Here is a 26,653-nt window from a genome sequence, read left to right on the forward strand (position 1 = left end):
ACATCATACGGGGGCAGCTCAGCCGTAGACCCTGGGGTGAAATAAACCGTTTAGTGAGTAAACCCCTAAAAAGTGATCCGTCGGCCCTCTTTACCTATTGAATACTGGAGATTCCGCCAGCGTTATATAATCACAGATAAGAAATATTCATTCAGTGGCGTGATACTCTGCAGCGCTGTACAATAAAACAAAAGCAACTTATTTGTATTCCTGGGGAGGAAAAAAAGCTCTCTCTATAGGTGGCCTCTGCTTCTCCGTCCCGCTCCACAATATCAGGAGTTACTCTGAAACCCGAAACCATTGGAGCGCTTTATTTTCGCCAACATCTGGAAGGCGCCGAGGACAGCTGCGACGCAGACTCGCAACAACGAGAAACGCTGGCACGGCCGCAGCTGCGAAGGAATGAAGGGGGATATTGTGTCCAATTCCAATCCCGGGGGCCACAAGCAGCATATGCGCCAGCAGATAGGAAAGAAATGTGGGTATTTACTAGCCGGAACAACAAAGATACGATGAACGCAAGAAATGGGACCTGCTAGTGGATTGTAAGCTCTTTGGGGCAAGACACAAGTTCTAATATTTATTATTATTATTGTTTTATATAGCGCCATCAGATTGGGCAGAGCTGTACGAAGGGTACACAGCACATAAGATGACATCCAGAAACCACAGGCGAGGAGGCTGATTGATACCCCATTCCTCAGGTGCTGAGGGGCTCATTGATACCCCATTCCTCAGGGGCTAAGGGGCGCATTAATACCCCATTCCTCAGGGGCTGAGGGGCTCATTGATACCCCATTCCTCAGGGGCTGAGGGGCTCATTAATACCCCATTCCTCAGGGGCTGAGGGGCTCATTGATACCCCATTCCTCAGGGGCTGAGGGGGCTCAATAATACCCTTTTTCTCAGGGGCTGAGGGGCTCATCAATACCCCATTCCTCAGAGGCTGAGGGGCTCATTGATACCCCATTCCTCAGGGGCTGAGGGGGCTCAATAATACCCTTTTTCTCAGGGGCTGAGGGGCTCATCAATACCCCATTCCTCAGAGGCTGAGGGGCTCATCAATACCCCATTCCTCAGAGGCTGAGGGGCACAATAATACCCCATTCCTCAGAGGCTGAGGGGCACAATAATAACCCATTCCTCAGAGGCTGAGGGGCTCATTAATACCCCATTCCTCAGAGGCTGAGGGGCTTATCAATACCCCATTCCTCAGAGGCTGAGGGGCTCATCAATACCCCATTCCTCAGAGGCTGAGGGGCACAATAATACCCCATTCCTCAGGTATTCGTCTATATCGCATTCCTTTGAGGTCAGAGTGCTGCTCACAGCTCAAGTCGGAACCAAATACCGCGTCTGTCTGTTTCCTGTACGGGGGAATAGAGCGCGCATAGGAAGTGCGTTACATGCGTGTCACCGTCAATGAATGCTATGGCGGCGATGCTGTGTGGTCGGTCAGGAGCCCGGCTTGTGCTGGGAACTGTACTCTGGTCCCCAGGGGGCCACATCCGGGTGAGGCCAAGTAGGGGCGGGAAGTGGCTGTTTGAATAACCCAGGGGTAGAAGGAATGTGCCCCTCTGAGGGTGGCTTAGATGTTGCAGGACCCCGGCTAGCTGTCTGTCAGCTAGCCTAGCAGTTACCTCTGTCCTCTGCTGGGAGGGCACCTTGGGCTTCCCGGGTCGCTGTGCCTCAGACCTCTGGCTACCTACCCTTAGCCCAGGCCCTTGTCACTCCGGCTGCCCTGTAATTACCCCACCAGCTGCCCCTGGCCCAGATTACTGCCACCCAGACTGACCACTACTTGTTTTCTTATTATTAATAATGTTCCTTATTATTATAATGTCTCTTTATAGTCATTTTTGTTCCATCAACAGTGATAAAATATGTTTTAAAACGTACAAAAGGCCCAATAAAAATTTTTCTGTGTCTGCTTGGTGACCCCCGTCCCCCCGCACCTGTATACCGTGTTTCATATTTATAATAAAAACCTTATTAAAACAATTCTTTTGTAGATCGCAGACGCGTCCGTTCAATCATTGCAGAAGTGCATGAGAACCCTGCGGCCGCTGAGTACGCTGCCCCCTCCCGGGCCAAAAGGAAAGCCTTCGAAACCTGGGGTAAGAGGGAAAAAACAAACTTTCAAATAAAAACAAAGCGATGAAACGTCAGAATATAAATATATGGGATTCTCCCAGCTTCCTGGCAGCTTTCATAGTTTTTGGAGCGCTACAATATCTTTTAGCTTTCAGTCTACGACATGCCGACTAAACCAGCGTCATGTAGACGGCGTGTGCCGGATATACGTAAGAAATACAAGGTTTTAAAAATACTTTTGCTGTTTTGTAAGCTGTATCAATCTCTTTCCTAGTAGCCGGTCTCCTGGAAATCTCTCGCGGCCACCGTCGCCCTGGGAGGAGCGTTAATGGGTGGAATGAAATATTTGAAGAAGGAGAAAGAAGAACGTAGGTTTCCAAAATCTCCTCTCGTATATATTCCTAATATTTGCTATGTGATGACATCATATCATGTTTCATCTTGTCACATTAACACTGTTTTGAAGAGCCTATGTGATAAAGATCCCCGGACTTGAGTAGGATTTATTGACGGGAGCTTTGCTTTATATTACATATATGTGTGTGTGTGTATATATATATGTATATGTGTATATATATATATATATATATATATATATAAATACATATGTATATATATATATTATAACGAGCATCACCAGTACACCTGGTTCTGTACACCGATCAGACATAACTTTCTGCGCGCTGACAGGTGAAGGGAATAACACGGCTTATGATGTTGTTGTTATGGTGCCTGCCGATGGGGGGGGGGTATATCAGGCAGCGAAGCAGGAAAAAATGGGCAGTGTAAGGATCTGAGGGAAAAATTGTGACGGCCAGACGACTGGGTCAGATTGTCTCCAAACCCGCAGCTCCTGTGTGTGTGGGGGGGTTCCCGGTATAGAGCGGTCAGAGGAAGGAAAATCGGTGAACCAGCGACAGAGACACAATGGGCATGTGAGCACAAGAACTGGACCACGGAGCGATGGAAGAAGGCGGACGGTCTGATGAATCCCTGATGAATATCACTATGTAATATAAATCTATATAAATCTTTTTCTGCCACAGAGATTGAACAGGAAAGACACCGTTCAGTGGGGAAGCCATTACTTGGCGGACCTTTCTCTTTGATTGACCACAATGGGCAGCCGAAAACAGACAAAGACTTCCTGGGTCAATGGGTTCTTCTGTACTTTGGGTTCACGCATTGCCCTGATATCTGTCCTGAGGAAATTGAGAAGATGATTCTGGTGGTGGATGAAATTGGTAATTACTTCTCAGACTGCTGAAAAAGACGCAGCGACGATTGATTAACCAGCTTCTCCAATAAAGATCCGTTTACCTTACAGATAAAATGCGATCCCTCCCGGATATAACCCCGATTTTTATTACCATTGATCCCGAACGGGATGACAAGGAGGCAGTCGGCAGATACGTCAAAGGTACAGATGTTTTTTATATATAAATACTTGTACCTTAACTTTTTAAGTGGGCTGCGTGCAGATACTCCACAAATGTTAAAAATGTGTTACCCGTTTAACCGGGAATCAGCCCAGGATTTTGGGAGACTGTTTGCCGTCTTGTCTGTACAGCGAATAACATCCGTCTTCTCTTCTAGAATTTTCCCCTAAACTGATTGGGTTGACTGGGAGCACGGAGCAGGTTGAAGCCGTGGCCAAAGCCTACAGAGTGTATTTCAGCCCGGGACCAAAGGATGAAGATAAGGATTACATAGTAAGTGCTGCCGGTCGTGTTTGTCGGCGCCGGTGTCTTTAGCGTGATACCGCTCGGTAACTTTAGCTGATCTTGCCTCTAAGATAAACTTTGATGATACTTATCTAGGCTCTCCCTCCTGCCTCTGCCTTTTAAAGATGCTCCCCAAAACATCCTGGAAAGGGGTCCGGAGTGAGACACATAGTCTGGCTCCATACTGTGACTTTGTCACAAGAATAGACAGCATGGCATTGTTTACATCTCTATGTCGTGTCTTGCTTCTGGATATTTGGGAGCTGCGACATTACGAGGTTCTGACTCGATGAATGAGGCGGCTGCCCGCGCCCCTGACTGCTAGACGCAGAGCAGGCGATTTCCAGTTAAAACCGTCGTTTTCACCGTGTTTTCTCTTTTTCCAGGTGGATCACACGATCATTATGTATCTGATAGGACCCGATGGATCCTTCGTCGATTACTATGGACAAAACAAAAACAACGCAGAGATTTCGCTTTCTATCGGAGCTCACATGAGGAAATACAAACAGAAGAGCTAGCCGCATGCAGGCTGCCACAGCCGCCACAAAGCGCTGGTATCCGCGCCTCTTCCGGGAACGCAGAAATGTGGTGGATTTATTATTATTTTTTTACAAGTAAATTGTTGTTAGATGAGGTGACTGCTGAGTCGGTCTGCGCATGGTCCGGGAAGCTTACTCAAATGCACTGATCGTTACTGTGACTGGTTTACAAGGGTCCATGAAAAAGATTATGGGGGACGGGGTTCTTTGCCGTGAAAAATACAGGACATGATCTGATTTATAAAGGTCTTTTCTTTTTAATACATTTAAACACAATTTTCCTATCGATTACCGGCATTACCAGTGTTGCCTATGTTGATGGTTTATACGGCGTGTTCTTCTTGGTTGTGTTGGCCAAGAGAAACACGACGTATTTACTACCAAAGCTTCTTTGTCTAGAGTCCGTTCGAACGGATGCATCCCGCAGGGCGGCTTTGGTTTTTAAGAAAGTTGCCGAGCTGATCCAGAGAAGCTTGAGATTCCCTTTGTTGACCAGCGATCGCGGAGTAAGATTTAGAATCACATCAGCTTTGAAGACCTCAAAAGTCTCTTCTTGTATGAACAAGGGGTGATTCTACATCTTACTCATTGGGCTGTATAACGGCATCACAGACGTCTCTGAATCCTCTCGAATCCAAGCTGCTTTGCCCACCATCTTACTTCGTGTATCGGCAGCATTGTTGTTGCCCAGGCGACGGCTTCTTGATGCCCCCGTGGCAGTTATAAGATACACTGAGAGTTGCATTTGGGATGCAGTGACCCACATTCTAAGAACACGCCGGTTCGGTCCTGCGCATGTACTGTGCCGTCTTCCCGTATTATTTGCCCTTTGAAGCTCTTCTTCTGTGGAGCCTGAGATCTGGTTACCCCTGAGACATCTGCTACATTCTCCAGAGGGAGACCAATTCTCTTGGCAATCATTATTCTTTCTATAAAAGGTTCACAAATAATCACGGTGTCAAAGTCAAGCTGAAGGAGACATTTCTTTTCTTTGCTCGATGAGTCAGAGCCTGCGCGGCCCGGGAGGAGCTGCCTTAAGACAGTTAGCAGCAGCAGCTGCTAATAGCCCATCCAAGGTGCGATCTTATTTGTGTTCATAAGAAGCCACGTCGACGGATATCGCAGGGTCTGCGACGATCTGTGCTTAAAAAGCCCCAAGCTCCGCAACGAAGGGGAAGCCCTTACAGTTTTGATGTTTTTATTTTTACGAATCTTGATTGGTTTTCCTACGCAGAGCTTGTCCCCCCCCCCCCGCTTCTACTTGTGTGGGGTCCAGAATAACGTCATTAGAAAGGTCCGAGCCCATTTTTGGAGGCTTTACGCGGGGCTTAGACGGTGTCTAATTCTGACCTCCGGGTCACAAGGTCCTAGTAACATTAGAACAAGTGGATACAAGAACTGATCCCAACGATGAAAACACAATTGGACCTTTTCCAGTTCCGTAATGGTATAATAAAGATCTCATGCTTTTATCTGCTGAAAGTGAGAAGCCGAGCGCGCAGTAAATCCCCCAAAGTATATATTTTTTTCATTAACGGATAAAGATGATTCGATTATTCGGCTGCTGGAGCGTTAATTGACCCACTTAGCGTCTGGGCGTTAATAGCCGCCTAATTATAGCACTTAAACTGCAAGTGGCCGTTTCAAAGAAATTATCACGTTAATCAAATCCCGCGGTCGGAAACCATGCATGCTGCGGTTTCCATGGCGATTGCTCCACGTTTAGAACTTTGCCCCGGAATGTTGTTTATAAAATGGGATGAAGTTGTGTATGAATGATGGATTAGTCGGAACGCCGCAATCTTCCTTTTCTTCTGACAAAAGAATGCTCGGCCCCAATTTTTAAATTACCCGTCAGATTATGAACTTTCTTGCGCATCAACTGGAAGAGATTTTTTTTTAAAATAAATTTCTATTATATATTCTATATTTTCCTGTTTTTTGGTATAATTATTTTATTCCGCGTGACGTTCGTGGTGCAGCTGAACATTTATATGTGTCCCGCAGGTATCTGCCAGCAGCTTATTAGCTACCAATTGATTTGTTAATCCCGAGCTATTTATTAGCTGGAAATGGGCACAGCGCCTTCACCCCTCGCTTTATGACACGAGAGCCGGGCCGGGGGCTCATCCTTAATGTGCTGACAGCCAGAAGGGACAGGACACTCAGCCCCGATGAACACGCGGATCTGCTGCCTACAAATAGTTTGTAATTTGTCAATTCTGAGGTTTCATATGTTCCTCCAGAGGTATTCCATAGACATGACACGAGGCGAGGTAGCAGGCAGAGTCGGTAATTTTTTTTTTTAATGCCAGGCTTCTTCATTTGGACACATTTTTTTTTTTGGGAAAGACCCCAACTGCATTTGTTCTGTGAATGAAAAGAAAACCTTCAGTGAATAAACTGTAATTTTAATCAGTAGAAACATGGCAGCGGAGAACTATTTATTGGCACCGCTACTTGCTGTATACATTGGCATTGTAGAGATTCTGCCGGCAGATGAGAGCCGTTGGTCTCGGCTAATCTGCCCCATTTTTCTCAGCAGCTGTAAGAGCTCAAACTTTACCAGATCTTGTCTTAGATTCAGGAGCTGTATGCCTATCCCATGCATGTTTAAATCTCCTCACTGTATTAACGTCTACCACTTCTACTGGAAGGCTGCTCAGTTATTTTAATGGGCACGTACAGTTAAAAGAGTCCGGATTAAAGCATACCCGCTTTCCCAAACCCCCGGCCCATTCCATCTGGCATACGGCTTTGTCTGGCGTCTGACAAGACAGATCAGTTTGCTCCTTATCTTTTCATAGATGCCTTTTTCTGGAGATGTATTAAACATTTATAGAGAAGGCATGTGGTATTTAGACCAGGTGGAAGAGATTTAACTAAATGTCAAGATGCATTTCACCAAGACGTAATTCATTTACTTCACACGCTTAACCTTCGGAGTGCCGGAAGCCTAAAAGGCGCAGAATCTCTGTGAGAACAGAGGGTATTGTTCCTGTGCGTCTCTAAGAGCAGGAAGTGAATGGTGCGAAGGGAAACATCTTCCCCCAGCATTCGAACCTTAAAATCTATTTATGGAATTCCTTTAAATTCTAATATTTCTCCAAGATGCCCCAGTAACCAATGTCGCCATTCATCTATACCCCTAGAATACCCCTGTCAGCTCACAGCTGCAAAGGTTGCATCTACCATTAAGCTCGCTCTTTAACATATTCAGTCCTTAATTATTTTTTTAGCCCAGATTTAGCCGCCTGGAGGGTAATCCTCGGGGCCAACATCCGATACGCGCGCTCCTCTCCCGCAGACGAGTTGTCATTAATTCACGAAGACGAGTGATAAGCTGGGTTAACGTGCTGAGTTTCCATCTTTTATAACCGGCAATAAACTAGAATTGCAGGGTATGAAAATCTTGGTACCTTTCCAAATATTAACGCGGATAATAAGAACACGAGCAAAGTGGACTCAAGAGCTTTCACTCAAAATGAATATGAAAGCTATAACAATGAGAGAGAGAGCTGAACTGATTTTAGAATTAAAAACCGAACTGTTCTGGGGTAAAAACTCTGATGTGTGCGATACAACGTAACGATAACCTACTGTATCTGGATAACAGAATGAAACATATATAGCAATATATATATATTTATATATCAAAATATATATATATATATATATATATATATACGATGTGCGTGAGATACAATGTAACGATAACCTACCCCTTGGTGGTATCTGGATAACAGAGTGAAGTGTTACGTATACGATGTGCGTGATATAGTATATCGATAACGCTACCCCTTGGCTGTATCTGGATAACAGAATGAACCGTTATATATATATATACGATGTGCGTGATATAGTATATCGATAACCCTACCCCTTGGCTGTATCTGGATAACAGAATGAACCGTTATATATATATATATATATATACGATGTGTGTGATATAATATATTGATGACCCTACCCCTTGGCTGTATCTGGAGAACAGAATGAACCGTTATATATATATATATACGATGTGTGTGATATAGTATATCGATAACGCTACCCCTTGGCTGTATCTTGATAACCGAATGAACCGTTATATATATATATACACGATGTGCGTGATATAATATATCGATAACCCTACCCCTTGGCTGTATCTGGATAACCGAATGAACCGTTATATATATATATATACGATGTGCGTGATATAATATATCGATAACCCTACCCCTTGGCTGTATCTGGATAACCGAATGAACCGTTATATATATATATATATACGATGTGCGTGATATAATATATCGATGACCCTACCCCTTGGCTGTATCTGGATAACAGAATGAACCGTTATATATATATATATACGATGTGCGTGATATAGTATATCGATAACCCTACCCCTTGGCTGTATCTGGATAACAGAATGAACCGTTATATATATATATATATATATACGATGTGCGTGATATAGTATATCGATGACCCTACCCCTTGGCTGTATCTGGATAACAGAATGAACCGTTATATATATATATATATATATATACGATGTGCGTGATATAGTATATCGATGACCCTACCCCTTGGCTGTATCTGGATAACAGAATGAACCGTTATATATATATATATACGATGTGCGTGATATAGTATATCGATAACCCTACCCCTTGGCTGTATCTGGATAACAGAATGAACCGTTATATATATATATACGATGTGCGTGATATAATATATCGATAACCCTACCCCTTGGCTGTATCTGGATAACCGAATGAACCGTTATATATATATATATATACGATGTGCGTGATATAGTATATCGATAACCCTACCCCTTGGCTGTATCTGGATAACCGAATGAACCGTTATATATATATATATATATATACGATGTGCGTGATATAGTATATCGATAACCTTACCCCTTGGCTGTATCTGGATAACCGAATGAACCGTTATATATATATATATATACGATGTGCGTGATATAGTATATCGATGACCCTACCCCTTGGCTGTATCTGGATAACCGAATGAACCGTTATCAGCTCAGGTTCTGGGGATAAGTCTTTGATGGTCAAACATTTGATATCAGAATTTTATTGTCTGGCATCATTTTGCCGATTGAGTTCTGATTAAAGATACGCAGCGATCTGCCGAGTGTCTCGGCTAGCCCAGAGCGGGGTAACAGCCGCCTGCCTAATAAAACATCTCCCCCGGACGGAGCTCGGACCCTGCGTCCTCCGGCTTGGACTTTGGCCAAAATAATACTTACGTTATAGCACAGGGGTGGTGGATGCATGGAGCATCCTTGCTGCAGAAGTGACAGCCCAAACATCTGGTGAAAAAGACATTTTTTGGGCTGTGCTTCCCAGCTCTAATCCGATCGCTGCTCCTGTATAAATTAATTGATTACAAAGTCACCGCGGCGTCGGTGGCTAATCGGTAACGAGCGCTAATAGCCCCAGTGTTGCCACGTTTAATAATGCTTTTGCTTGTCTCGCTAGGGGCAATAAAGTGGCTCCTTTGGGCCGCCCGCCCGTGGTGGATTTTCTCGAGCTGTCTCGCTTGCTGTAGCGTTGGGGGGTTCAGCGCAAACGCTGCGTTTTGGGGTTAAACGATGCCGTGGATGAAGTCCTCCCTCCTGCGGAATCCGAGATGCTCCCGATGCGTGCGGATTTGCCCTGGCATTAACATGCGAGCATATTTCATGCCCCGTCTGGGGGCGATAATCCCATTCTGAAGACCGAGAGGTCATGGCTCGCAATTGTCCACCTTGGCAAAGTTCTGAAGATGAAAAAAAAAGCCCAAGATGGGAGATCATTTCTATATTTAATTCTAATAAAAAAACGGGCGAGGGCTGGATCTTATTTCCAATTATAGAGGGGGTCGGACTGAAGGGATTATTGTGCCCCGCTATAAAAGCCCCGCGCGCGTTGGCCAGGGGGTTTCGCAGGTGTAGGAACTGTAAGTACCCCTCCTGATTACTAATATATAATAACGAATGTTTATAACGCGCTCTTCTCCCAGACGGGTGACTCCGCACGTGTTTCTAATTCACAGGTTGGAGCTTCGCACGACGTCCTTTGTTTCTGGATTAAAGGGGTACAAGAAGGGCAGGTAATTGGGGTAGATTTTAAATCCTGAACATGTGAGTGGGGCAGCAGCATTGGCAACAACTGGTACCCGGTGTGCGCTCTGAGCTCTGTGTACCTGGTGCTGTACAGGCGCACGCTCTGTGCTTTGTGTACCTGCTGCTGTACAGGCGCATGCTCTGAGCTTTGTGTACCTGGTGCTGTACAGACGCACGCTCTGAGCTCTGTGTACCTGCTGCTGTACGGGCGCACGCTCTGAGCTCTGTGTACCTGGTGCTGTACAGGCGCACGCTCTGAGCTCTGTGTACCTGGTGCTGTACAGGCGCACGCTCTGAGCTTTGTGTACCTGGTGCTGTACAGGCGCACTCTCTGAGCTCTGTGTACCTGGTGCTGTACGGGCGCACGCTCTGAGCTCTGTGTACCTGGTGCTGTACAGACGCACGCTCTGAGCTCTGTGTACCTGGTGCTGTACTGGCCCCTAGAAGAGCAACGAGAGAGAGGGGCAGACATGGTGGAAGCTATGCAATCTGTTGAGGGGTGGGATAAAGTAGGGGAGTAAAAAGGAATGATTTAAGGTTAGAGGGTTGAATCGTGAGGAGTGACGCTAGAGAATTAGATTAATAAAAGGAGTAGTAGATACCCTGAAAAGGCTTCCAGTGCCACTAACTCACCAATGCGATCTTGCAGCCACCATGAGTAGCGACGCTGAAATGGAGGTGTTCGGGGTGGCCGCGCTGTTCCTTCGTAAATCCGAGAAGGAGCGGATCGAGGCTCAGAACCAACCGTTCGATGCCAAAACCTATTGCTACGTGACGGACGCGACCACCGAGTACATAAAGGCAAGAGTCAAGAGCACGGAGGGCGGAAAGACCACCGTGGAGACGGAGGACAAGAGGGTAAGAGAGCCGCGTCCGCCCCTACGATGACTCAGTCCTGCGCTCGACGTTAACATTCAACAGGTTCAACATACGCTTAGTGTTTGGAGGCGCTGGCGGTGATGTGCCCTGTGCTGTACCGCTCGGCAGAGCGCCTTCTCTAACACCCGCCGTGTCTGTTGAATCTCAGACGGTCACCGTGAAGCCGGAGAACGTCTACCCGATGAATCCACCCAAGTTTGATAAAATCGAGGACATGGCGATGCTGACCCACCTGCACGAGCCGGCGGTGCTGTACAACCTCAAGGATCGCTACAAGGCGTGGATGATCTACGTGAGTCCCGCGGCCCACCCGCCGTTACGTTTATCTATAGAGCGCCAGCAGAGACCGTGGCGCTGTTACAATCAGGGAGCGAAAAAGCAACTCCAACATTCACAAAATATAGCAATTCTAATATAGCAATTTACAAAAAGATTAACGTTAGAAGGAGAAAATTCTATCCCCGGAGGACGCAGAGAGCCAGCGATCCCACTTTATAGATCCCTGGAAGATCTCCAGTAGAGTATTCTGATCCATTCCATAGAGCAGATCCCACTTTTTAGATCCCACCTAGTAGATCCCTGGTAAAGATTCCACTTTATAGATCGTCTCACCCTGTATATACACAAAAAACAAGATGAAAAAAAATTGTAACTGCCCTGTTTTAGACCTATTCCGGGTTGTTCTGCGTCACCGTGAACCCCTACAAGTGGCTTCCCGTCTACAACCCGGAGGTGGTGAACGCTTACCGGGGCAAGAAGCGCCAGGAGGCTCCACCACACATCTTCTCCATCTCTGATAACGCCTATCAGGCCATGTTAACGGGTGAGCTTCAGCAAACATCTAGCAAATACACCTAAAGAATAAATACAAATCCATCAAAAGATATCACTTAACGATATTAAACGCTTTTATTTCCGCAGATCGGGAAAATCAGTCGATCCTGATCACGTAAGTAGAAACTTTAACTAATTGGTACTTTCTAGATCAGGTAACCGCGTCGCGGTAAATACCGATTCACCCCCCCCCCCGAAAATGTACATTATTTACCTGATTAATTAAGAATAGACACTTCTCTTGGAGGGAGACCGATGATGCTGGGGAGCTTTATGACCCCCCGGGGGGAATTATTCAGTCAAATAGATGAGTCTTTAAACCAAAAAGTGTGGGTTTTACACCTAAAGAGCTGAGAAGGTTAGAAATGAGGTCACCAGGTGGAGTTAAACGGCTTTGGTGACGAACCCGAGGAGAGGGTGGATTTTCAGACACAATTCATGAAAAATCCACTACTTACAGAAATACCCAAAATTGAGATGTTTGGGTTCTCCAAAAAAGAGTAGAAAGGATGGGAAACGGGTCCAGAGTGAGGCTGGAGAAGGACAAGAAAGTTCTAAACCAACCCTGTAAAGTGCCTTAATACCATGTCTTGGAAGCCCGTCTATGTTCACGCGTTCTACGGACTGCACTCGGAGTCCTCTGATAATCTTATTTATTGGGCCGTGTGTTTTATCGCAGCGGAGAATCCGGGGCCGGGAAGACCGTGAACACCAAGCGTGTCATCCAGTACTTTGCGACAATCGCAGCCGTCGGGGACACAAAGAAGAAGGAAGAGGCTTCAAAAAATAAGGTACGAGACCGGGGTCTGGGGACTCGTCTTCTGCGATAAGATGGTTCAGCCGTCCTGCAGCCGTTCCGTTGTCTGCCGCGAGCGTACGGCCGCTACGTGGAGCCCAGACGTTAACCGGTTCGTTTCTCACCGCAGGGCACCCTGGAGGATCAAATCATCCAGGCCAACCCTCTGCTGGAGGCCTTCGGTAACGCCAAGACCGTGAGGAACGACAACTCGTCCCGCTTCGTGAGTATACAACGTTTTATATGAGATAAAGGAGCCGGCGGTTCTGATAGGTAAAGCAGGGAGCGCTGCGGGCTTCGGCTTTGAAGCATTAGACGTTTACCGGCTTTGTTGAGGACTTGTAGCACCGCTTAGTATTTCCTGCCTGGAAATCTTCTGACCCCCTCGTTAAACGCCAGCTCGGGTGGCAGAAATACCCCCCTACTGTTCAGAGAGGGAAAGGCAGCTGTATCTGCTCTGCGGTGCATCCAAGTCACGGGGTCTTTCGCTTATCCGCAGGGTAAATTCATCCGCATCCATTTTGGGACCACCGGGAAGCTGGCCTCTGCAGATATCGAAACATGTGAGTACATAATACATACCAAAAACACGCATGCTTCACCATTACATACAGAGAAATCCGCTCCATATAAAATCTCAGGGCTTTTTTTACATAGAAACCCCGACCCTGTCGGCAGATTGGCCCCATCCGGCCCCCGTCTAGCCGCCCGTTTCTCCTGCTGTAAAAAGTCAAACCTTAACCAGTCGTTGGTCTCGTCTTAGATTCAGGAGCCGTTTGTCTATCCCATGCATGTTTAATACCCTCACTGTATTACCCTCTACCACCTCTGCTGGGAGGCTGTTCCACTAGTCTACCACCCACTCTTTTTGGAGGTTGCGGTCCATAAATGGCATTATTAGGTGAACAATTCTCTTATTATTTAGTTTTGGACAGCTTGTACACGTTGCGTACATCTGAGTGCTTATGGTCCTGGAATTGTCTAAGATGCGATGCGATGTATTTTTTAGATCTGCTGGAGAAGTCCAGAGTCACGTTCCAGCTGCAGGCCGAGAGGAGCTACCACATCTTCTACCAAATCCTCTCCAACAAGAAGCCGGAGCTGATCGGTCAGTATTCTTTACGCTGGCGGGTCTACCAAGCTGTGCGCCGCGATGCGGACGTCATTACTACACCCCAATGCACGCTACATCACCGTATAAACTCAAGCATGGACATAATGATTGTATCCGCGCATGCATGCAACACAATTGTCCCCATTGTCCAAAGGTCCCTCATTGACACATAAGTAACATTATGGGAGATTGTATCAAGCCCTTGGAACACGAGGATTCCAGCTAATATAAAATCCTCTTTCTTCCCAGATACATTGTTAATTACGACGAACCCATATGACTTCCCGTACATCAGCCAAGGGGAGATCTCGGTGGCCAGCATCGACGACACAGAAGAACTGATAGCCACAGATGTAAGTTCCTTAAATCTGGCACTTCATTGAGCGACGTGCAGGACGGGTCGCTTCATGCTGTTTCTTTGTTACGCACAGAGCGCTATTGATATTCTGGGCTTCACCCCCGAAGAGAAAATTGGTATTTACAAGCTAACGGGGGCCGTCATGCACTACGGCGTCATGAAGTTCAAGCAGAGACCCCGTGAGGAGCAGGCAGAGCCCGACGGGACGGAGGGTAAGGAGTCCACGGAGTATACGCCAGGGGGCATTACCATCAGTTTTAGAACGGGTGCTAAAGGGGTTCCTTTGGGCAAAGTTATTGATTCAAGTAAATCTTAGTCTGCACCCCCATACGTATTCTTGCCCGCCGTCACAAAGTCTCCATTCTAACCCACGCGCTTCGCCTTGTCTTACAGTGGCCGATAAAACGGCTTATCTCACCGGGCTAAACTCGGCAGATTTGCTAAAAGGTCTCTGCTTCCCCCGGGTGAAAGTCGGAAACGAGTACGTGACCAAAGGCCAAACCGTGGAGCAGGTGGGGAAACTCGGCACTGCAAGCCCTCATCACCTGAACATTTTTATAGAAAACCCTGAATGTGGCGTTATTGTCCCGCTTAGGTTCACCACAACGTCAACGCCCTGGCCAAGTCAGTGTACGAGAAGTTGTTCCTGTGGATGGTGACCCGCATTAACCATCAGCTGGATACTAAGTTACCCCGACAGCATTTTATCGGCGTGCTGGATATCGCTGGATTTGAAATCTTTGAGGTGGGTTGAGGTCCGCTCTCCCTTTGTCTTCGCCGATTGAAAGATTTCTTGGGGCCGGAGCTGCCTCTGCACCACGCTGCATAATTACGTGGCGTTTCGAATCACGGCTGCTGATATTTGATGGGGGTTATTTCCCCCAAATCCTTTGGGTCCCTTCTACTAACCAGCGGCCCGGTAGCGATAACCTTTTTCTATTTAACTTTGTAGTTCAACAGCCTGGAACAGCTCTGCATCAACTTCACCAACGAGAAGCTGCAGCAGTTCTTCAACCACCACATGTTCGTCTTGGAACAAGAGGAATATAAGAAGGAAGGGATCGAGTGGACGTTCATCGACTTCGGCATGGACTTGGCCGCCTGCATCGAGCTTATCGAGAAGGTATCTATTTCATTGGATACGGTGAAGATCTACGTGGGTTCTTCACACTAAAACATTCATAGGATCCCTTGAAATGTAGAGATGCTGACCTGCTTTCATCCCTGTGATTACCTCCAGCCGATGGGCATCTTCTCCATCCTTGAAGAGGAGTGCATGTTCCCCAAGGCAACAGACACTTCATTCAAGAACAAGCTTTACGACCAACATCTCGGCAAATCCAACAACTTCCAGAAGCCGAAACCGGCCAAAGGCAAGGCAGAGGCTCACTTCTCCCTCATCCACTACGCCGGGACGGTGGATTACAACATTAAAGGCTGGCTGGAGAAGAACAAGGACCCGCTGAATGAAACCGTGGTGGGGCTCTACCAGAAGTCTTCCATGAAGATCTTGGCCAACCTTTACGCCTCCTACGCTGCTACAGACGGTAAGCGCCTGGCGTTCTCGTTAAAGTCGATAAAGGTAGTGTAGGTCCGGCATTAAAGAGCTTCTAGTCTAAGGGGAGTGAAGGGGACCTGATTGGTGGGAAGCTCGGCGTAATGTTACATCGTATCATGATCCGGATGAATGTTAATCGTGTTGTTCTTCTAAATCTTGCCCTTTGGATTTAGCTGAAGCCGCTGGCAAAAAGGGAGCCAAGAAGAAGGGCTCTTCGTTTCAGACCGTGTCTGCTCTTTTCAGGGTAAGCAATTTCTAGTGCAAATAAATTAACTTTTAATAAAAACAGAAATGGCATATTGTCCATGAGACAATGATACGTTATTCCAAACGCCGTAAGCACACAGCCGCCGGCGGCACCCTACAGGCAGTGCTTTACCAACAAACAGGTACAATTAACGTGAAGACCAGTAATCTGTACATAGCGATACTTCTAGAGGACCAAAAACTCCGAGAAAAAGAGACCACTGAGGTCTTGCAAACTTTAATGAATCTAAAAACGATCACAAACCTCTCTGGGCTAACGAGTAAGTAGCGGCGCGGTTGGCCGCCCAGCTGTGAGATGTCTGATTGGTCTCCAGACTTCTGCCGTATTTTTCTAAAGTTTCTGGAAGCGCAGTTGGATAGATTGTGCCTGTAAACCCTATTTATTTATTTATTTATTTAAATAATCACCGTTTTCAAAAATGCAGGAAAACTTGAACAAACTGATGTCCAATTTAAGGACGACCCACCCCCACTTTGTGAGGTGCATCATCCCCAACGAAACCAAAACACCAGGTAAGCAATGGGCTGAGCGTCAGCTTCCGGGTAACGAGCCCTGGAGTTTGCTCCGGAAACCGGCAATTGTTTTATATTCCAGGGGATATGGACCATCACCTCGTTCTCCACCAGCTGAGATGTAACGGGGTACTCGAGGGCATCAGAATTTGCCGCAAGGGCTTCCCCAACAGGATCGCGTATGCAGACTTTAAACAGAGGTAAAGTTACTATCGCCGGACAACCGGGCGAATTGTAAAAATGTCGGCAGGAGGATGGGGAGAGCGTGAAGTGAGGGCTTTGTGTTTTATACGTTCATTCTTTGCTCTGAACATTAGAGACTTTTAAAATGAAGGAAAGTGACCCGATTGCACCTGATTTGTGCTCTCGCTTTTTTAACAGGTACCGGATCCTGAACGCAAGCGCGATCCCAGAGGGACAGTTTATGGACAGCAAGAAAGCCTGCGAGAAGCTGTTGGGATCCATTGACATCGATCACACTCAGTATAAGTTCGGGCACACTAAGGTAAAGGGGCCAATTCTTCTAAATGCAGCATATAATGAGCCCTCCTCATCCCCAAATCCGTGGCCTTGAATACTTATTTCTATATTTAACGGGATCCGTGGCATTTCAGAGTTCTGTGAATTAAATTGAGGTACCTAAAGTTTACATTTGTTTTTAGAAATTCATCCTTAGGCGTCAGGGGGTTTAATCTTAGAGGACCCCCATGCGGGGGAATTTTAATGATTCGCTTATTAACATTCAGCCCTGGAAGAAATGCGATGAGTATCGTCCTGAAAACCAGTTTAATTTGTGGACTTTAGGGCCGGCAGTTTGACCCCTTAGAACCTGGACGGTGCCAAGCGAGGAACTACTGGAGATAGAGGCAAGCAGGGAGGGCTGTCCGGCGCCGTGTTATCTACCATGCTGTCTCTTCTTCATATTTAAGGTGTTCTTCAAAGCTGGGTTGCTGGGTACGTTGGAGGAGATGCGAGACGACCGCCTCGCCCTTCTCATCACCCGCACGCAGGCCGTATGCAGAGGGTTCCTCATGAGAGTTGAATTCCAAAGAATGATGGCGAGAAGGTACTTTATATCCGCGTCAGAATAGCTCGGTCTGTTTCTTAATTTCAGAAAGGCCTTTTCAGTTTCAAAGTTTGATTCTGTGAGAAGTACGTAAAATATCCCTGCCCACGTGATAAAAATCCACATTTTAGTACACCTTCCAATTCCCTCGCCGTAGATAAAAGTCAGTGTTATACACGGCTTCTTAGTAAATTGCTTGGAATCTAATCTCCCGGTTACCGTTTACTTTTAGGGAAGCCATCTTCTCCATCCAGTACAATATCCGCGCCTTCATGAACGTCAAGCACTGGCCGTGGATGAAGCTCTACTTCAAGATCAAGCCTCTTCTCAGAAGCGCAGAGACAGAGAAGGAGATGGCTGCCATGAAAGAGGAATTCGCCAAAACCAAGGAGGATCTGGCAAAGTCCGAAGCCAAAAGAAAAGAAATGGAGGAAAAGATGGTGAAACTTCTCCAAGAGAAGAACGACCTCCAGCTGCAAGTCCAATCCGTAAGCATTGTGATGACCCGGTGTCCATCGTGGTCTGCCGCTTACCTCTAAAGATAGGTAAAAGGATTGAATTATGAGAAAGGGATATCGGGTCGCCCGCCATGTTCCTGGTATTTAACTGTAAGGGCAACTGTAAACTCCAGATATCTACGGCACCTTCGCTGGTCCCCTCCTGACCCCGCGCCGTTATAATACTCCTCGTTACAAAGTCACAAACGTCCGTATTCTCTCTGAAGGAATCTGAAAACCTGACGGACGCGGAGGAAAGATGCGATCAATTAATTAAAACCAAAATCCAACTGGAGGCCAAAATCAAGGAGCAGAACGAGAGGCTGGAGGACGAGGAAGAGTCGAACGCCGAGCTGACGGCCAAGAAGAGAAAGCTGGAGGACGAATGCTCCGAGCTGAAGAAAGACATCGACGACCTCGAGCTGACTTTGGCCAAGGTTGAGAAAGAGAAACACGCCACAGAGAACAAAGTACGTCTCCCGGGTGATTAAGATTTTGATAATTATTGTGGTAGAGATTTGTAAGTTTCGCCCCGGTAGAGGGACGATGAAAGTAGAGAGATGCCTCTTAGTGGGTTTTTTTTGTTAATATTGTAAATGATATTTGATATATTTTAGAGCTTTTAAAACTTGAAGAGATTTCATCAGGTTTGATTTCAACAGGTTAAAAACCTCACGGAGGAAATGTCCGGTCTGGATGAAACCATCGTTAAGCTGACCAAAGAAAAGAAAGCTCTCCAGGAGGCTCACCAGCAGACCTTGGATGATCTCCAGGCAGAAGAAGACAAAGTAAACTCTCTGACCAAACTTAAAATCAAACTGGAGCAGCAAATTGATGACGTGAGTACGATATCGCTAAGGGCAGAGCTCTCCCTGCATTAGGACCTAGGAGGACCTGTAGACCGCGTCACGCACCCGGTGATGTGTTTATGGGGGCTCTGACCCACCAATCACCCCCCCAGACCTACCCTTCCTCGCGCTGTCGGTCCTCTTTGTGTGTAGTGTTGAGATATATCGTCACACCTCGAAGGTCACGCAGAGCTGGGAAGGAGATGCTGCGGAGGTCTTTGCCGGCCAAGGACAGGGGTCTGTCGTGTAAATGGGTCAATTACCATTATCCCTAAACAGCTGGTTCAGCTGCACCCCACGGGAGGCCAGAATACACTGGTGGGTGATGGAGCTTATAATGCGTGGGACATCGATGATGTCACGCAGACCTGGGGATTGGTAAACACAAGACCGAGAAATAATTGCACCGCGTGTCAGCTCAGAGCCCTCGGTTTATTCTTCACAATTAAAAAACAATACTAGAAGCACAAAATGTTAACACTAACTGACCAACGACGTCTCCGATCCCTCCGGCAGCTGCAAGGATCCCTGGAACAGGAGAAAAAACTGCGTTTGGACTTCGAGCGATCCAAGAGGAAACTTGAGGGGGACCTGAAGTTGGCTCAGGACTCCATCATGGATTTGGAAAACGACAGACAGCAGCTGGACGAAAGACTTAAAAAGTACGAGGCTTATGTTAAAACGAAGCGTGAAATGCAACCAGCTTTTGGTGTTTGTAACATTTAGAGAGAGGCGGAAGAATAATTAAGAGGACTAAAGTATCATCTGTGAACCTCCACCATACCTCGATATGGGGGGGGGGCATAACTATTCCTCGCTCGATTTAGGGGCACGTAAAGGAGGTTTTAGCGGGAAAAGCGCTGTGTGCTGTTAATGTTTGCACGCGTTTTCTGTACAGTAACCAGGCTGTGTTCGTCGTGACTCTCGTTAAGCTGTTTAATCTTATTTGATTTCTGCGCCGGTCGCAGGAAGGACTTTGAGATAAGCCAACTGCTCGGCAGGATCGAGGATGAACAAGCAGCCGGCAACCAGCATCAGAAGAAAATTAAAGAGCTTCAGGTAAAAGGGTCGGTTTCAGGCGTAGAACAATTCAGACGGAAGCAGCAGAAACATTTTCTCCCAATCTATCCTCTTCATCATTCCCTGTAACATCTAGTCTGCCCTCCTTTTTTCTTTTCATCACTTATCCCATCGCTCTTATATCCTTGATACCCCACGCCGCCAATGCCGGTCTTTGATAACTCTACGCGTTGCTCTTGAGCCCGGTGTACGTTGATACGCTACGTCTGGCTTTGTTTTCTAGGCTCGTGTAGAAGAGCTGGAAGAGGAAATTGAGTCGGAGAGAGCAACGCGGGCCAAGGCGGAGAAGCAAAGGTCTGATCTGGCCAGGGAGCTGGAGGAGATCAGCGAGAGGCTGGAGGAGGCCGGAGGGGTCACGTCGACTCAGATAGAACTCAATAAGAAAAGGGAAGCCGAGTTCCAGAAAATGCGTCGGGACCTGGAGGAAGCGTCTCTGCAGCACGAGGCCACGGTCGCCACTCTGCGCAAGAAGCACGCCGACAGCGCTGCCGAGTACTCCGAGCAGATAGACAACCTCCAGCGCGTGAAGCAGAAGCTGGAAAAGGAGAAGAGCGAGATGAGGATGGAGATCGACGACATCAACAGCAACCTGGAATCTGTCACTAAATCTAAGGTCTGCCGCTAATTTAAACGGTCATGTCATGGGCGCTAATCTGTCGGGAAAGCAGCTCCGCCACGCCGGGGTTTAACAGTCCCACGAACCCAGATTTCCACGATCTTAACTTATTATAATCATTTACGAGGCTGCGTTACTAGATGTCGCTGGGAACAGACGGTTCTGCGATAAAACGGCTTCTCGGGATCATATTCTGCGTTTATCCCAGACATATGGCGAGGGTTGATAAATCACGTTATTGGAACGTTGTGATAAATCTCGCTATGTCTTTATACTCAGGCTGGACTCGAAAAGCTCTGCAGGATGCTGGAAGACCAGCTGAGTGAGTTCAAGGCGAAAACCGAAGAGAACCAGAGAAACGTCGCGGAGCTAACGCTCCAAAAGGCCCGTCTGCAGACAGAATCAGGTATGACTGGAACACAGATACGGGTCCAAACACGTCCTGGCGATGGAAGAGCCCAAAACCGGCTCGATTATGTGTAGCAGCCGACGGGGAAATGTCTTTATCGGGACAATGCACCTTTTTATCTAAGTACTGCCACGACTTATGACATCATATTTGTCATTTGCAACGCAGGGGAGTTGGCCAGACAGCTGGAGGAAAGAGAGTCTTTGGTGTCACAACTGTCGCGGTCCAAGCAAGCGTTTACTCAACAAATTGAGGAGCTCAAGAGGATGATGGAAGAAGAAGTCAAGGTAACCGGTTTGACGTGTCTGAGCTTTACGGGTTTTCAGGCAATACGAATCGTTATATATCCTTACGCTTCACCTTTACCAGGCGAAGAACGCGTTGGCACACGGCTTGCAGGCTTCCCGCCACGACTGCGATCTGCTCCGGGAACAGTACGAAGAAGAACAGGAGGCCAAGTCTGAGCTCCAGAGAGCCCTGTCCAAAGCCAACGGAGAAGTCGCCCAATGGAGGACGAAATACGAGACGGACGCTATTCAGCGCACAGAGGAACTGGAGGAAGCCAAGTAATGTTTTAGTTTAAAAAAAGTAAAAAATACATGTTTGGCAAGATGCTCAGTGCGGCGTTGGCACTGGAGGCTGGGGTCAAAGGGGAAGCGTTTAAATGACTTCTCCTGGCCTCTTGCCACCGCTATGGCCCCCTACCTCGTGCTTCTTTCTTGAGGGGGTGACTATGGTTTGTGTCTCCAGAAACTCACCTATCCAGGTAGACCGTGCAGTGCATTGGGGTGGTGGGATGTCCATGGTTGGATCTCGTGCTTTCATGGAGGTATTTAGAGCGCCCGTGCTGTTTGGTGGCTAACGTGGGTCCTGTGTACTTTAGGAAGAAGTTAGCCCAGCGTCTTCAAGAGGCCGAGGAGAATATCGAGGCTGTAAACTCCAAGTGTTCCTCCCTGGAGAAGACCAAGCAGAGACTTCAGAGCGAAGTGGAAGATCTGATGGTAGAAGTGGAACGGGCGAACTCTTTCGCGGCTGCGCTTGACAAAAAGCAAAGGAACTTTGACAAGGTAATGGCGTTCAACAAGAGCGAAGACCCACAGATGGGGACCCCGTTCAACAAGCACCTTCACGGGGACCTGAGCTGACTTCAAAGTTCCAATAATTAATATTAAAAATAACTAATATTTCTGAAATATTCTGCTGCAAACATGAAATTCTTATTATTTATCGCACAATGAATGTCTCTTTAAAAACAGGTGCTGGCCGAGTGGAGACAGAAGTACGAAGAAACTCAGGCTGAACTGGAATCTTCATTGAAGGAGGCACGGTCTTTAAGCACGGAGCTCTTCAAAATGAAGAACGCTTACGAGGAGTCCTTGGACCAGCTTGAGACGGTTAAACGAGAGAACAAGAATCTGCAACGTGAGTGCTTTGGGAGTCGGGGACTAATTAGGAGAATCTAAACGTTTGCTACAAAGAACCGAGTCGCGCAGGATCTTCTCCGGAAAGCTCTTGAGATTCCTGTGCCTTGTTAGATACAAAGTGACGCTCAAGATTGTCCACAGCGAATGGGTCACAAAAGCGTGGCCAGCGTTCCATCGTATCGTCCCTGATAGAAAAGGCTCCGCGGAATTACCGCAGCGGGGATAACAACATGCTCTGTATTTACTTTCGCAGAAGAAATAGCCGACCTTACCGAGCAAATAGTTACAGGCACTAAAACCATCCATGAGCTGGAGAAAGCCAAGAAGCAAGTGGAGCTGGAGAAGAGCGAGATGCAAGCGTCACTCGAGGAGGCAGAGGTCATTCTCTCCAATACGTAGAAAGGCTATATATATATTCGTTTAACAATATATACTTTGAAGGAATGTTAAAAATATATCGGAAATTAAGTATTTTTGTCTCTCGTTATTTTATAGGCAGCTTTGGAACATGAAGAAGCCAAAATCCTCCGAATTCAGCTGGAGTTAACGCAGGTAAAAGCCGACATCGATCGGAAAATTGCGGAGAAAGATGAGGAAATTGACCAGATGAAGAGGAACTACCTGAGGACGGTGGAAACCATGCAGACGGCCTTGGATTCTGAGGTGCGGAGCAGGAACGAAGCGGTGAGGCTTAAGAAGAAGATGGAAGGTGACCTGAACGAGATGGAGATCCAGCTCAGCCACGCCAACCGTATAGCGGCCGAGGCGCAGAAATACTTACGGAACATCCAAGGCCAGCTGAAGGTATGATCTCCATCCATGCAGCGGCCGCTCCTGACTTACGTGCATAGGGGGCGAGGACGGTTTGGTAGCAGGGGAGCGCTGTATACGCCCGGCGGGCCGAGCTGTTTTTATGTAGGAAGTTTTATGATGCGATATGGGTCGCTTCCTGAGGGAAATTATCCTTTGTCCTCCAATTAAAATGTTCCATTCGGCTTCATTTTGTTTCATCTCCTTCATCCGCAGGACACCCAAATCCACCTCGACGATGCCCTCAGGGGACAAGAGGATTTGAAGGAACAGCTGGCACTGGTGGAGCGTAGGAACAACCTGATGGCTTCCGAAATAGAAGAGATGAGGGCTGCTCTGGAACAGACAGAAAGATCTAGAAAGATCGCAGAACAGGAGCTTCTAGACGCAACAGAGCGTGTCCAGCTTCTGCACACACAGGTACCCGCAACGTTAACACGCAATGCTCTTCATCTAGATCCATAGAGTATCCCTCGCTCCCATCTTCATGTCCTTCCTTAAAATGTTACCGGATGTAGCAAGATCGACGAGGTTTTAGACCTTCACCAGGAGACCAGGCCCATGTTTAAAGGTCTCCAAGTTGAAGTAGTTTTGGGACTTTGTTTTGTGACCGGCTGCCCTTTTCTTTCCGCAGAACACGAGTCTGATTAACACCAAAAAGAAGCTGGAGAGCGACGTCTCTCAGCTCCAGGGAGAGATTGAAGATACCATCAAGGAAGCGAGAAACGCAGAAGACAAAGCAAAGAAAGCCATCACCGATGTGAGCCCCACAATTAATTATAGCTTTAGCGATGGTCTTGCTGCTGAAACGCCGGGACTAAAAAAAAGGAAATAATCCCTAAATAAAAGAAAATAAGTTCTCTCTGGGCCGATTTGTGTCTTTCTAGGCTGCCATGATGGCCGAGGAGCTGAAGAAGGAGCAGGACACCAGCGCTCACCTCGAGAGGATGAAGAAGAACCTGGATCAGACCGTGAAGGATCTCCAGAACCGGCTGGAAGAAGCCGAGCAGCTGGCGCTGAAAGGAGGCAAGAAACACATCCAGAAACTGGAGGCCAGGGTGAGATCCTCTAAATCGCTTTACACTTTGGGGGGACATGGTCTGGGGCATGGCCAGCGGGCTCGAGTATCGGGTTTTCCTGATATTGGGTAAAATACAACTGGCAGAATCACCTCTTTTGATGTAGAAAGTATTATTATTGTTATAAACCGTATCATGCGAAACCCCTACGCCTGCTGGGCTACATGATGCCTTCCAACCATCGCTGGACTCCCACTCCCATGAGCTGTTCTCTGCCGGGGGGTGCGGAGTAGCGACACGTTGGCAGTATATACTCCATACGTAGCTCGGATATACTTTGCAGAGGCCTGGTACTGAGCTGGACGCCGGGACGTGTTTGAGGGTCGCTCGTTAATGCTCTCCATTCATCGCAGGTCCGGGAACTCGAGGGCGAAGTGGATATGGAGCAGAAGAAGAGCGCGGACGTTATCAAAGGAATCCGCAAATACGAGCGACGCGTCAAGGAGCTGACGTTCCAGGTGGGTTGGGAGAATGGTGGGAATTGGCCAAACCCGGGGAAGGAAGAGTAACCTTTAATTACTGATCTTCCGCAGTCCGAGGAGGACAGAAAGAACATCCTACGCTTACAAGACCTGGTCGATAAACTACAACTCAAAGTGAAGTCCTACAAGAGGATGACGGAGGAAGCCGTGAGTGTCTTCTCTATCATTAACCTCTGAACGCCGTGCGATATAAAGCGGGATCGAGATCTCCGCCGCCGCCATCATCTAACGTCTCCTCTCCACCTCTCGCTGCTCGCAGGAGGAACAATCCAACGTCCAGATGTCCAAGTGCCGCAAGGTCCAGCACGAGCTGGAAGAGGCCGAGGAGCGGGCCGACATCGCCGAGAGTCAGGTCAACAAGCTCAGGATAAGGACTCGCGAAACCATCACCTCCAAGGTGGGTCAATGGGCGTCCGACAACCGCGAGGGTCCGTTTATCCCAACCAGAGGGGGCGCTCCTGTGCATGTAATACACGTAGTGAAAAGAGACAGACGTGCAACCTGGAGACTGCCCCGGAGCGACGGACGCAATCTGGATCTCCGGCATTTTATGTTTCTAGAGCCAGAGAGCGAGTTTGTGCAGCGCTTAATGCTTTCAGCAGCTAATTTCCATTGGTTGCCATGGTGATTGCACTACTTTTTTTTTACGAGAACTGCTCTTTCTGAGCTCTCTTTCTGTTCGGATCGTAACGTTTCCCCCATGTGATTCTGTCTTGCAGGTGGTGATGTCCACTCAGGAGTAGCTCTTCGGGCGAGCAGCGTGCGGTAAAACGGAGTACCCAGAATGCGTATCCGCTGGAAGACACGGTCCCACTTTAGGCCCAGATTCACTTAATGGCGGGGCGATGGAGGGGCCGGGCCGAATTCCGCATCGTCTTGGAGGCCGTTCGGTAGACGTCTGCTTATTACGAGGGTCAGGGTAGGTTGACTGGGAGATCTCCATGCAGCCAATGAGAAATAGGATCTCTTCTCATCTCCCATTGGCTGCACGGTGTCCGAATCCAGATGCAAATGTTTAACCATGTAGGTGCCAGTAAAGAGGGAACATTAGATTCCCGGCGGCCGATCAGGTTCAGAAATCCCCAAAAGAAACCTCCCGGAGCCAATCCCTGTCACTACTACCCCTGGGCCCTCGGGGACTCTGCCTTCCAGCTGTTTTTGCCGATCTCTGCGCTCAGGAAATAAACGTTCTGCGCGACTCTGATCAGTCTTTGTGTTTCTTTTCCTTGGGCCCCGGAACGTGCGCGCACCGAGCTCCTAGGGGCCCTTTTACATTTGATACAAACGCCATGAGCTTCATCATTCCGGGGCAATTAACCGTTTCTGTTCCAGAGATTAGATTGTGCCGGCCGGTCGGATCACCGGCAACCTGCTGTACCCACATTCAGCCACAGGAGGGAGCCCCGGAGCCGTCCCTGGCCGGGTTCCACTCACCTGTTGAGCCGTCCCTGGCTGCGGGTCCCTAAGCTGCGCCCGCGTGCCGTGCGGGGTAACCCGAAACCCGGGACCTTCAACAACAACTGCGTTCATCTAAAT

At 47.6% G+C, this 26,653-nt stretch overlaps 2 protein-coding genes across 2 annotated transcripts; both read left to right on the plus strand.

The window, feature by feature from the left end:
• The first annotated feature begins 1,367 nt into the window (after nt 1-1,367).
• Nucleotides 1,368-4,605, plus strand: LOC128471270 (protein SCO1 homolog, mitochondrial). Its single transcript, XM_053453173.1, has 7 exons — nt 1,368-1,512; nt 2,013-2,117; nt 2,372-2,462; nt 3,141-3,338; nt 3,422-3,514; nt 3,691-3,806; nt 4,205-4,605. The coding sequence occupies exons 1-7, from the start codon at nt 1,423-1,425 to the stop codon at nt 4,337-4,339; spliced, it is 828 nt and encodes a 275-aa protein (XP_053309148.1). The 5' UTR covers nt 1,368-1,422; the 3' UTR covers nt 4,340-4,605.
• Nucleotides 4,606-10,363: 5,758 nt separating this feature from the next.
• LOC128471199 (myosin-3) lies at nt 10,364-26,321 on the plus strand. The gene is made up of 40 exons (XM_053453076.1): nt 10,364-10,474; nt 11,137-11,345; nt 11,515-11,658; nt 12,033-12,189; nt 12,288-12,315; nt 12,880-12,991; nt 13,127-13,219; nt 13,496-13,559; nt 14,006-14,104; nt 14,360-14,463; nt 14,542-14,680; nt 14,862-14,980; nt 15,064-15,213; nt 15,421-15,591; nt 15,709-16,015; nt 16,200-16,270; nt 16,719-16,806; nt 16,889-17,006; nt 17,188-17,311; nt 17,736-17,872; nt 18,105-18,360; nt 18,597-18,839; nt 19,032-19,208; nt 19,734-19,879; nt 20,186-20,276; nt 20,521-20,910; nt 21,193-21,319; nt 21,491-21,609; nt 21,692-21,888; nt 22,206-22,389; nt 22,579-22,744; nt 23,000-23,124; nt 23,242-23,550; nt 23,773-23,976; nt 24,191-24,316; nt 24,444-24,614; nt 24,989-25,093; nt 25,169-25,264; nt 25,377-25,514; nt 25,837-26,321. Exons 2-40 carry the CDS (start codon nt 11,142-11,144, stop codon nt 25,858-25,860), a joined length of 5,823 nt encoding a protein of 1,940 aa, XP_053309051.1. The 5' UTR covers nt 10,364-10,474; nt 11,137-11,141; the 3' UTR covers nt 25,861-26,321.
• Nucleotides 26,322-26,653: the final 332 nt, after the last annotated feature.

The sequence above is a fragment of the Spea bombifrons genome, chromosome 13, assembly GCF_027358695.1.
Source record: "Spea bombifrons isolate aSpeBom1 chromosome 13, aSpeBom1.2.pri, whole genome shotgun sequence".
Classification (NCBI taxonomy): domain Eukaryota; kingdom Metazoa; phylum Chordata; class Amphibia; order Anura; family Pelobatidae; genus Spea; species Spea bombifrons.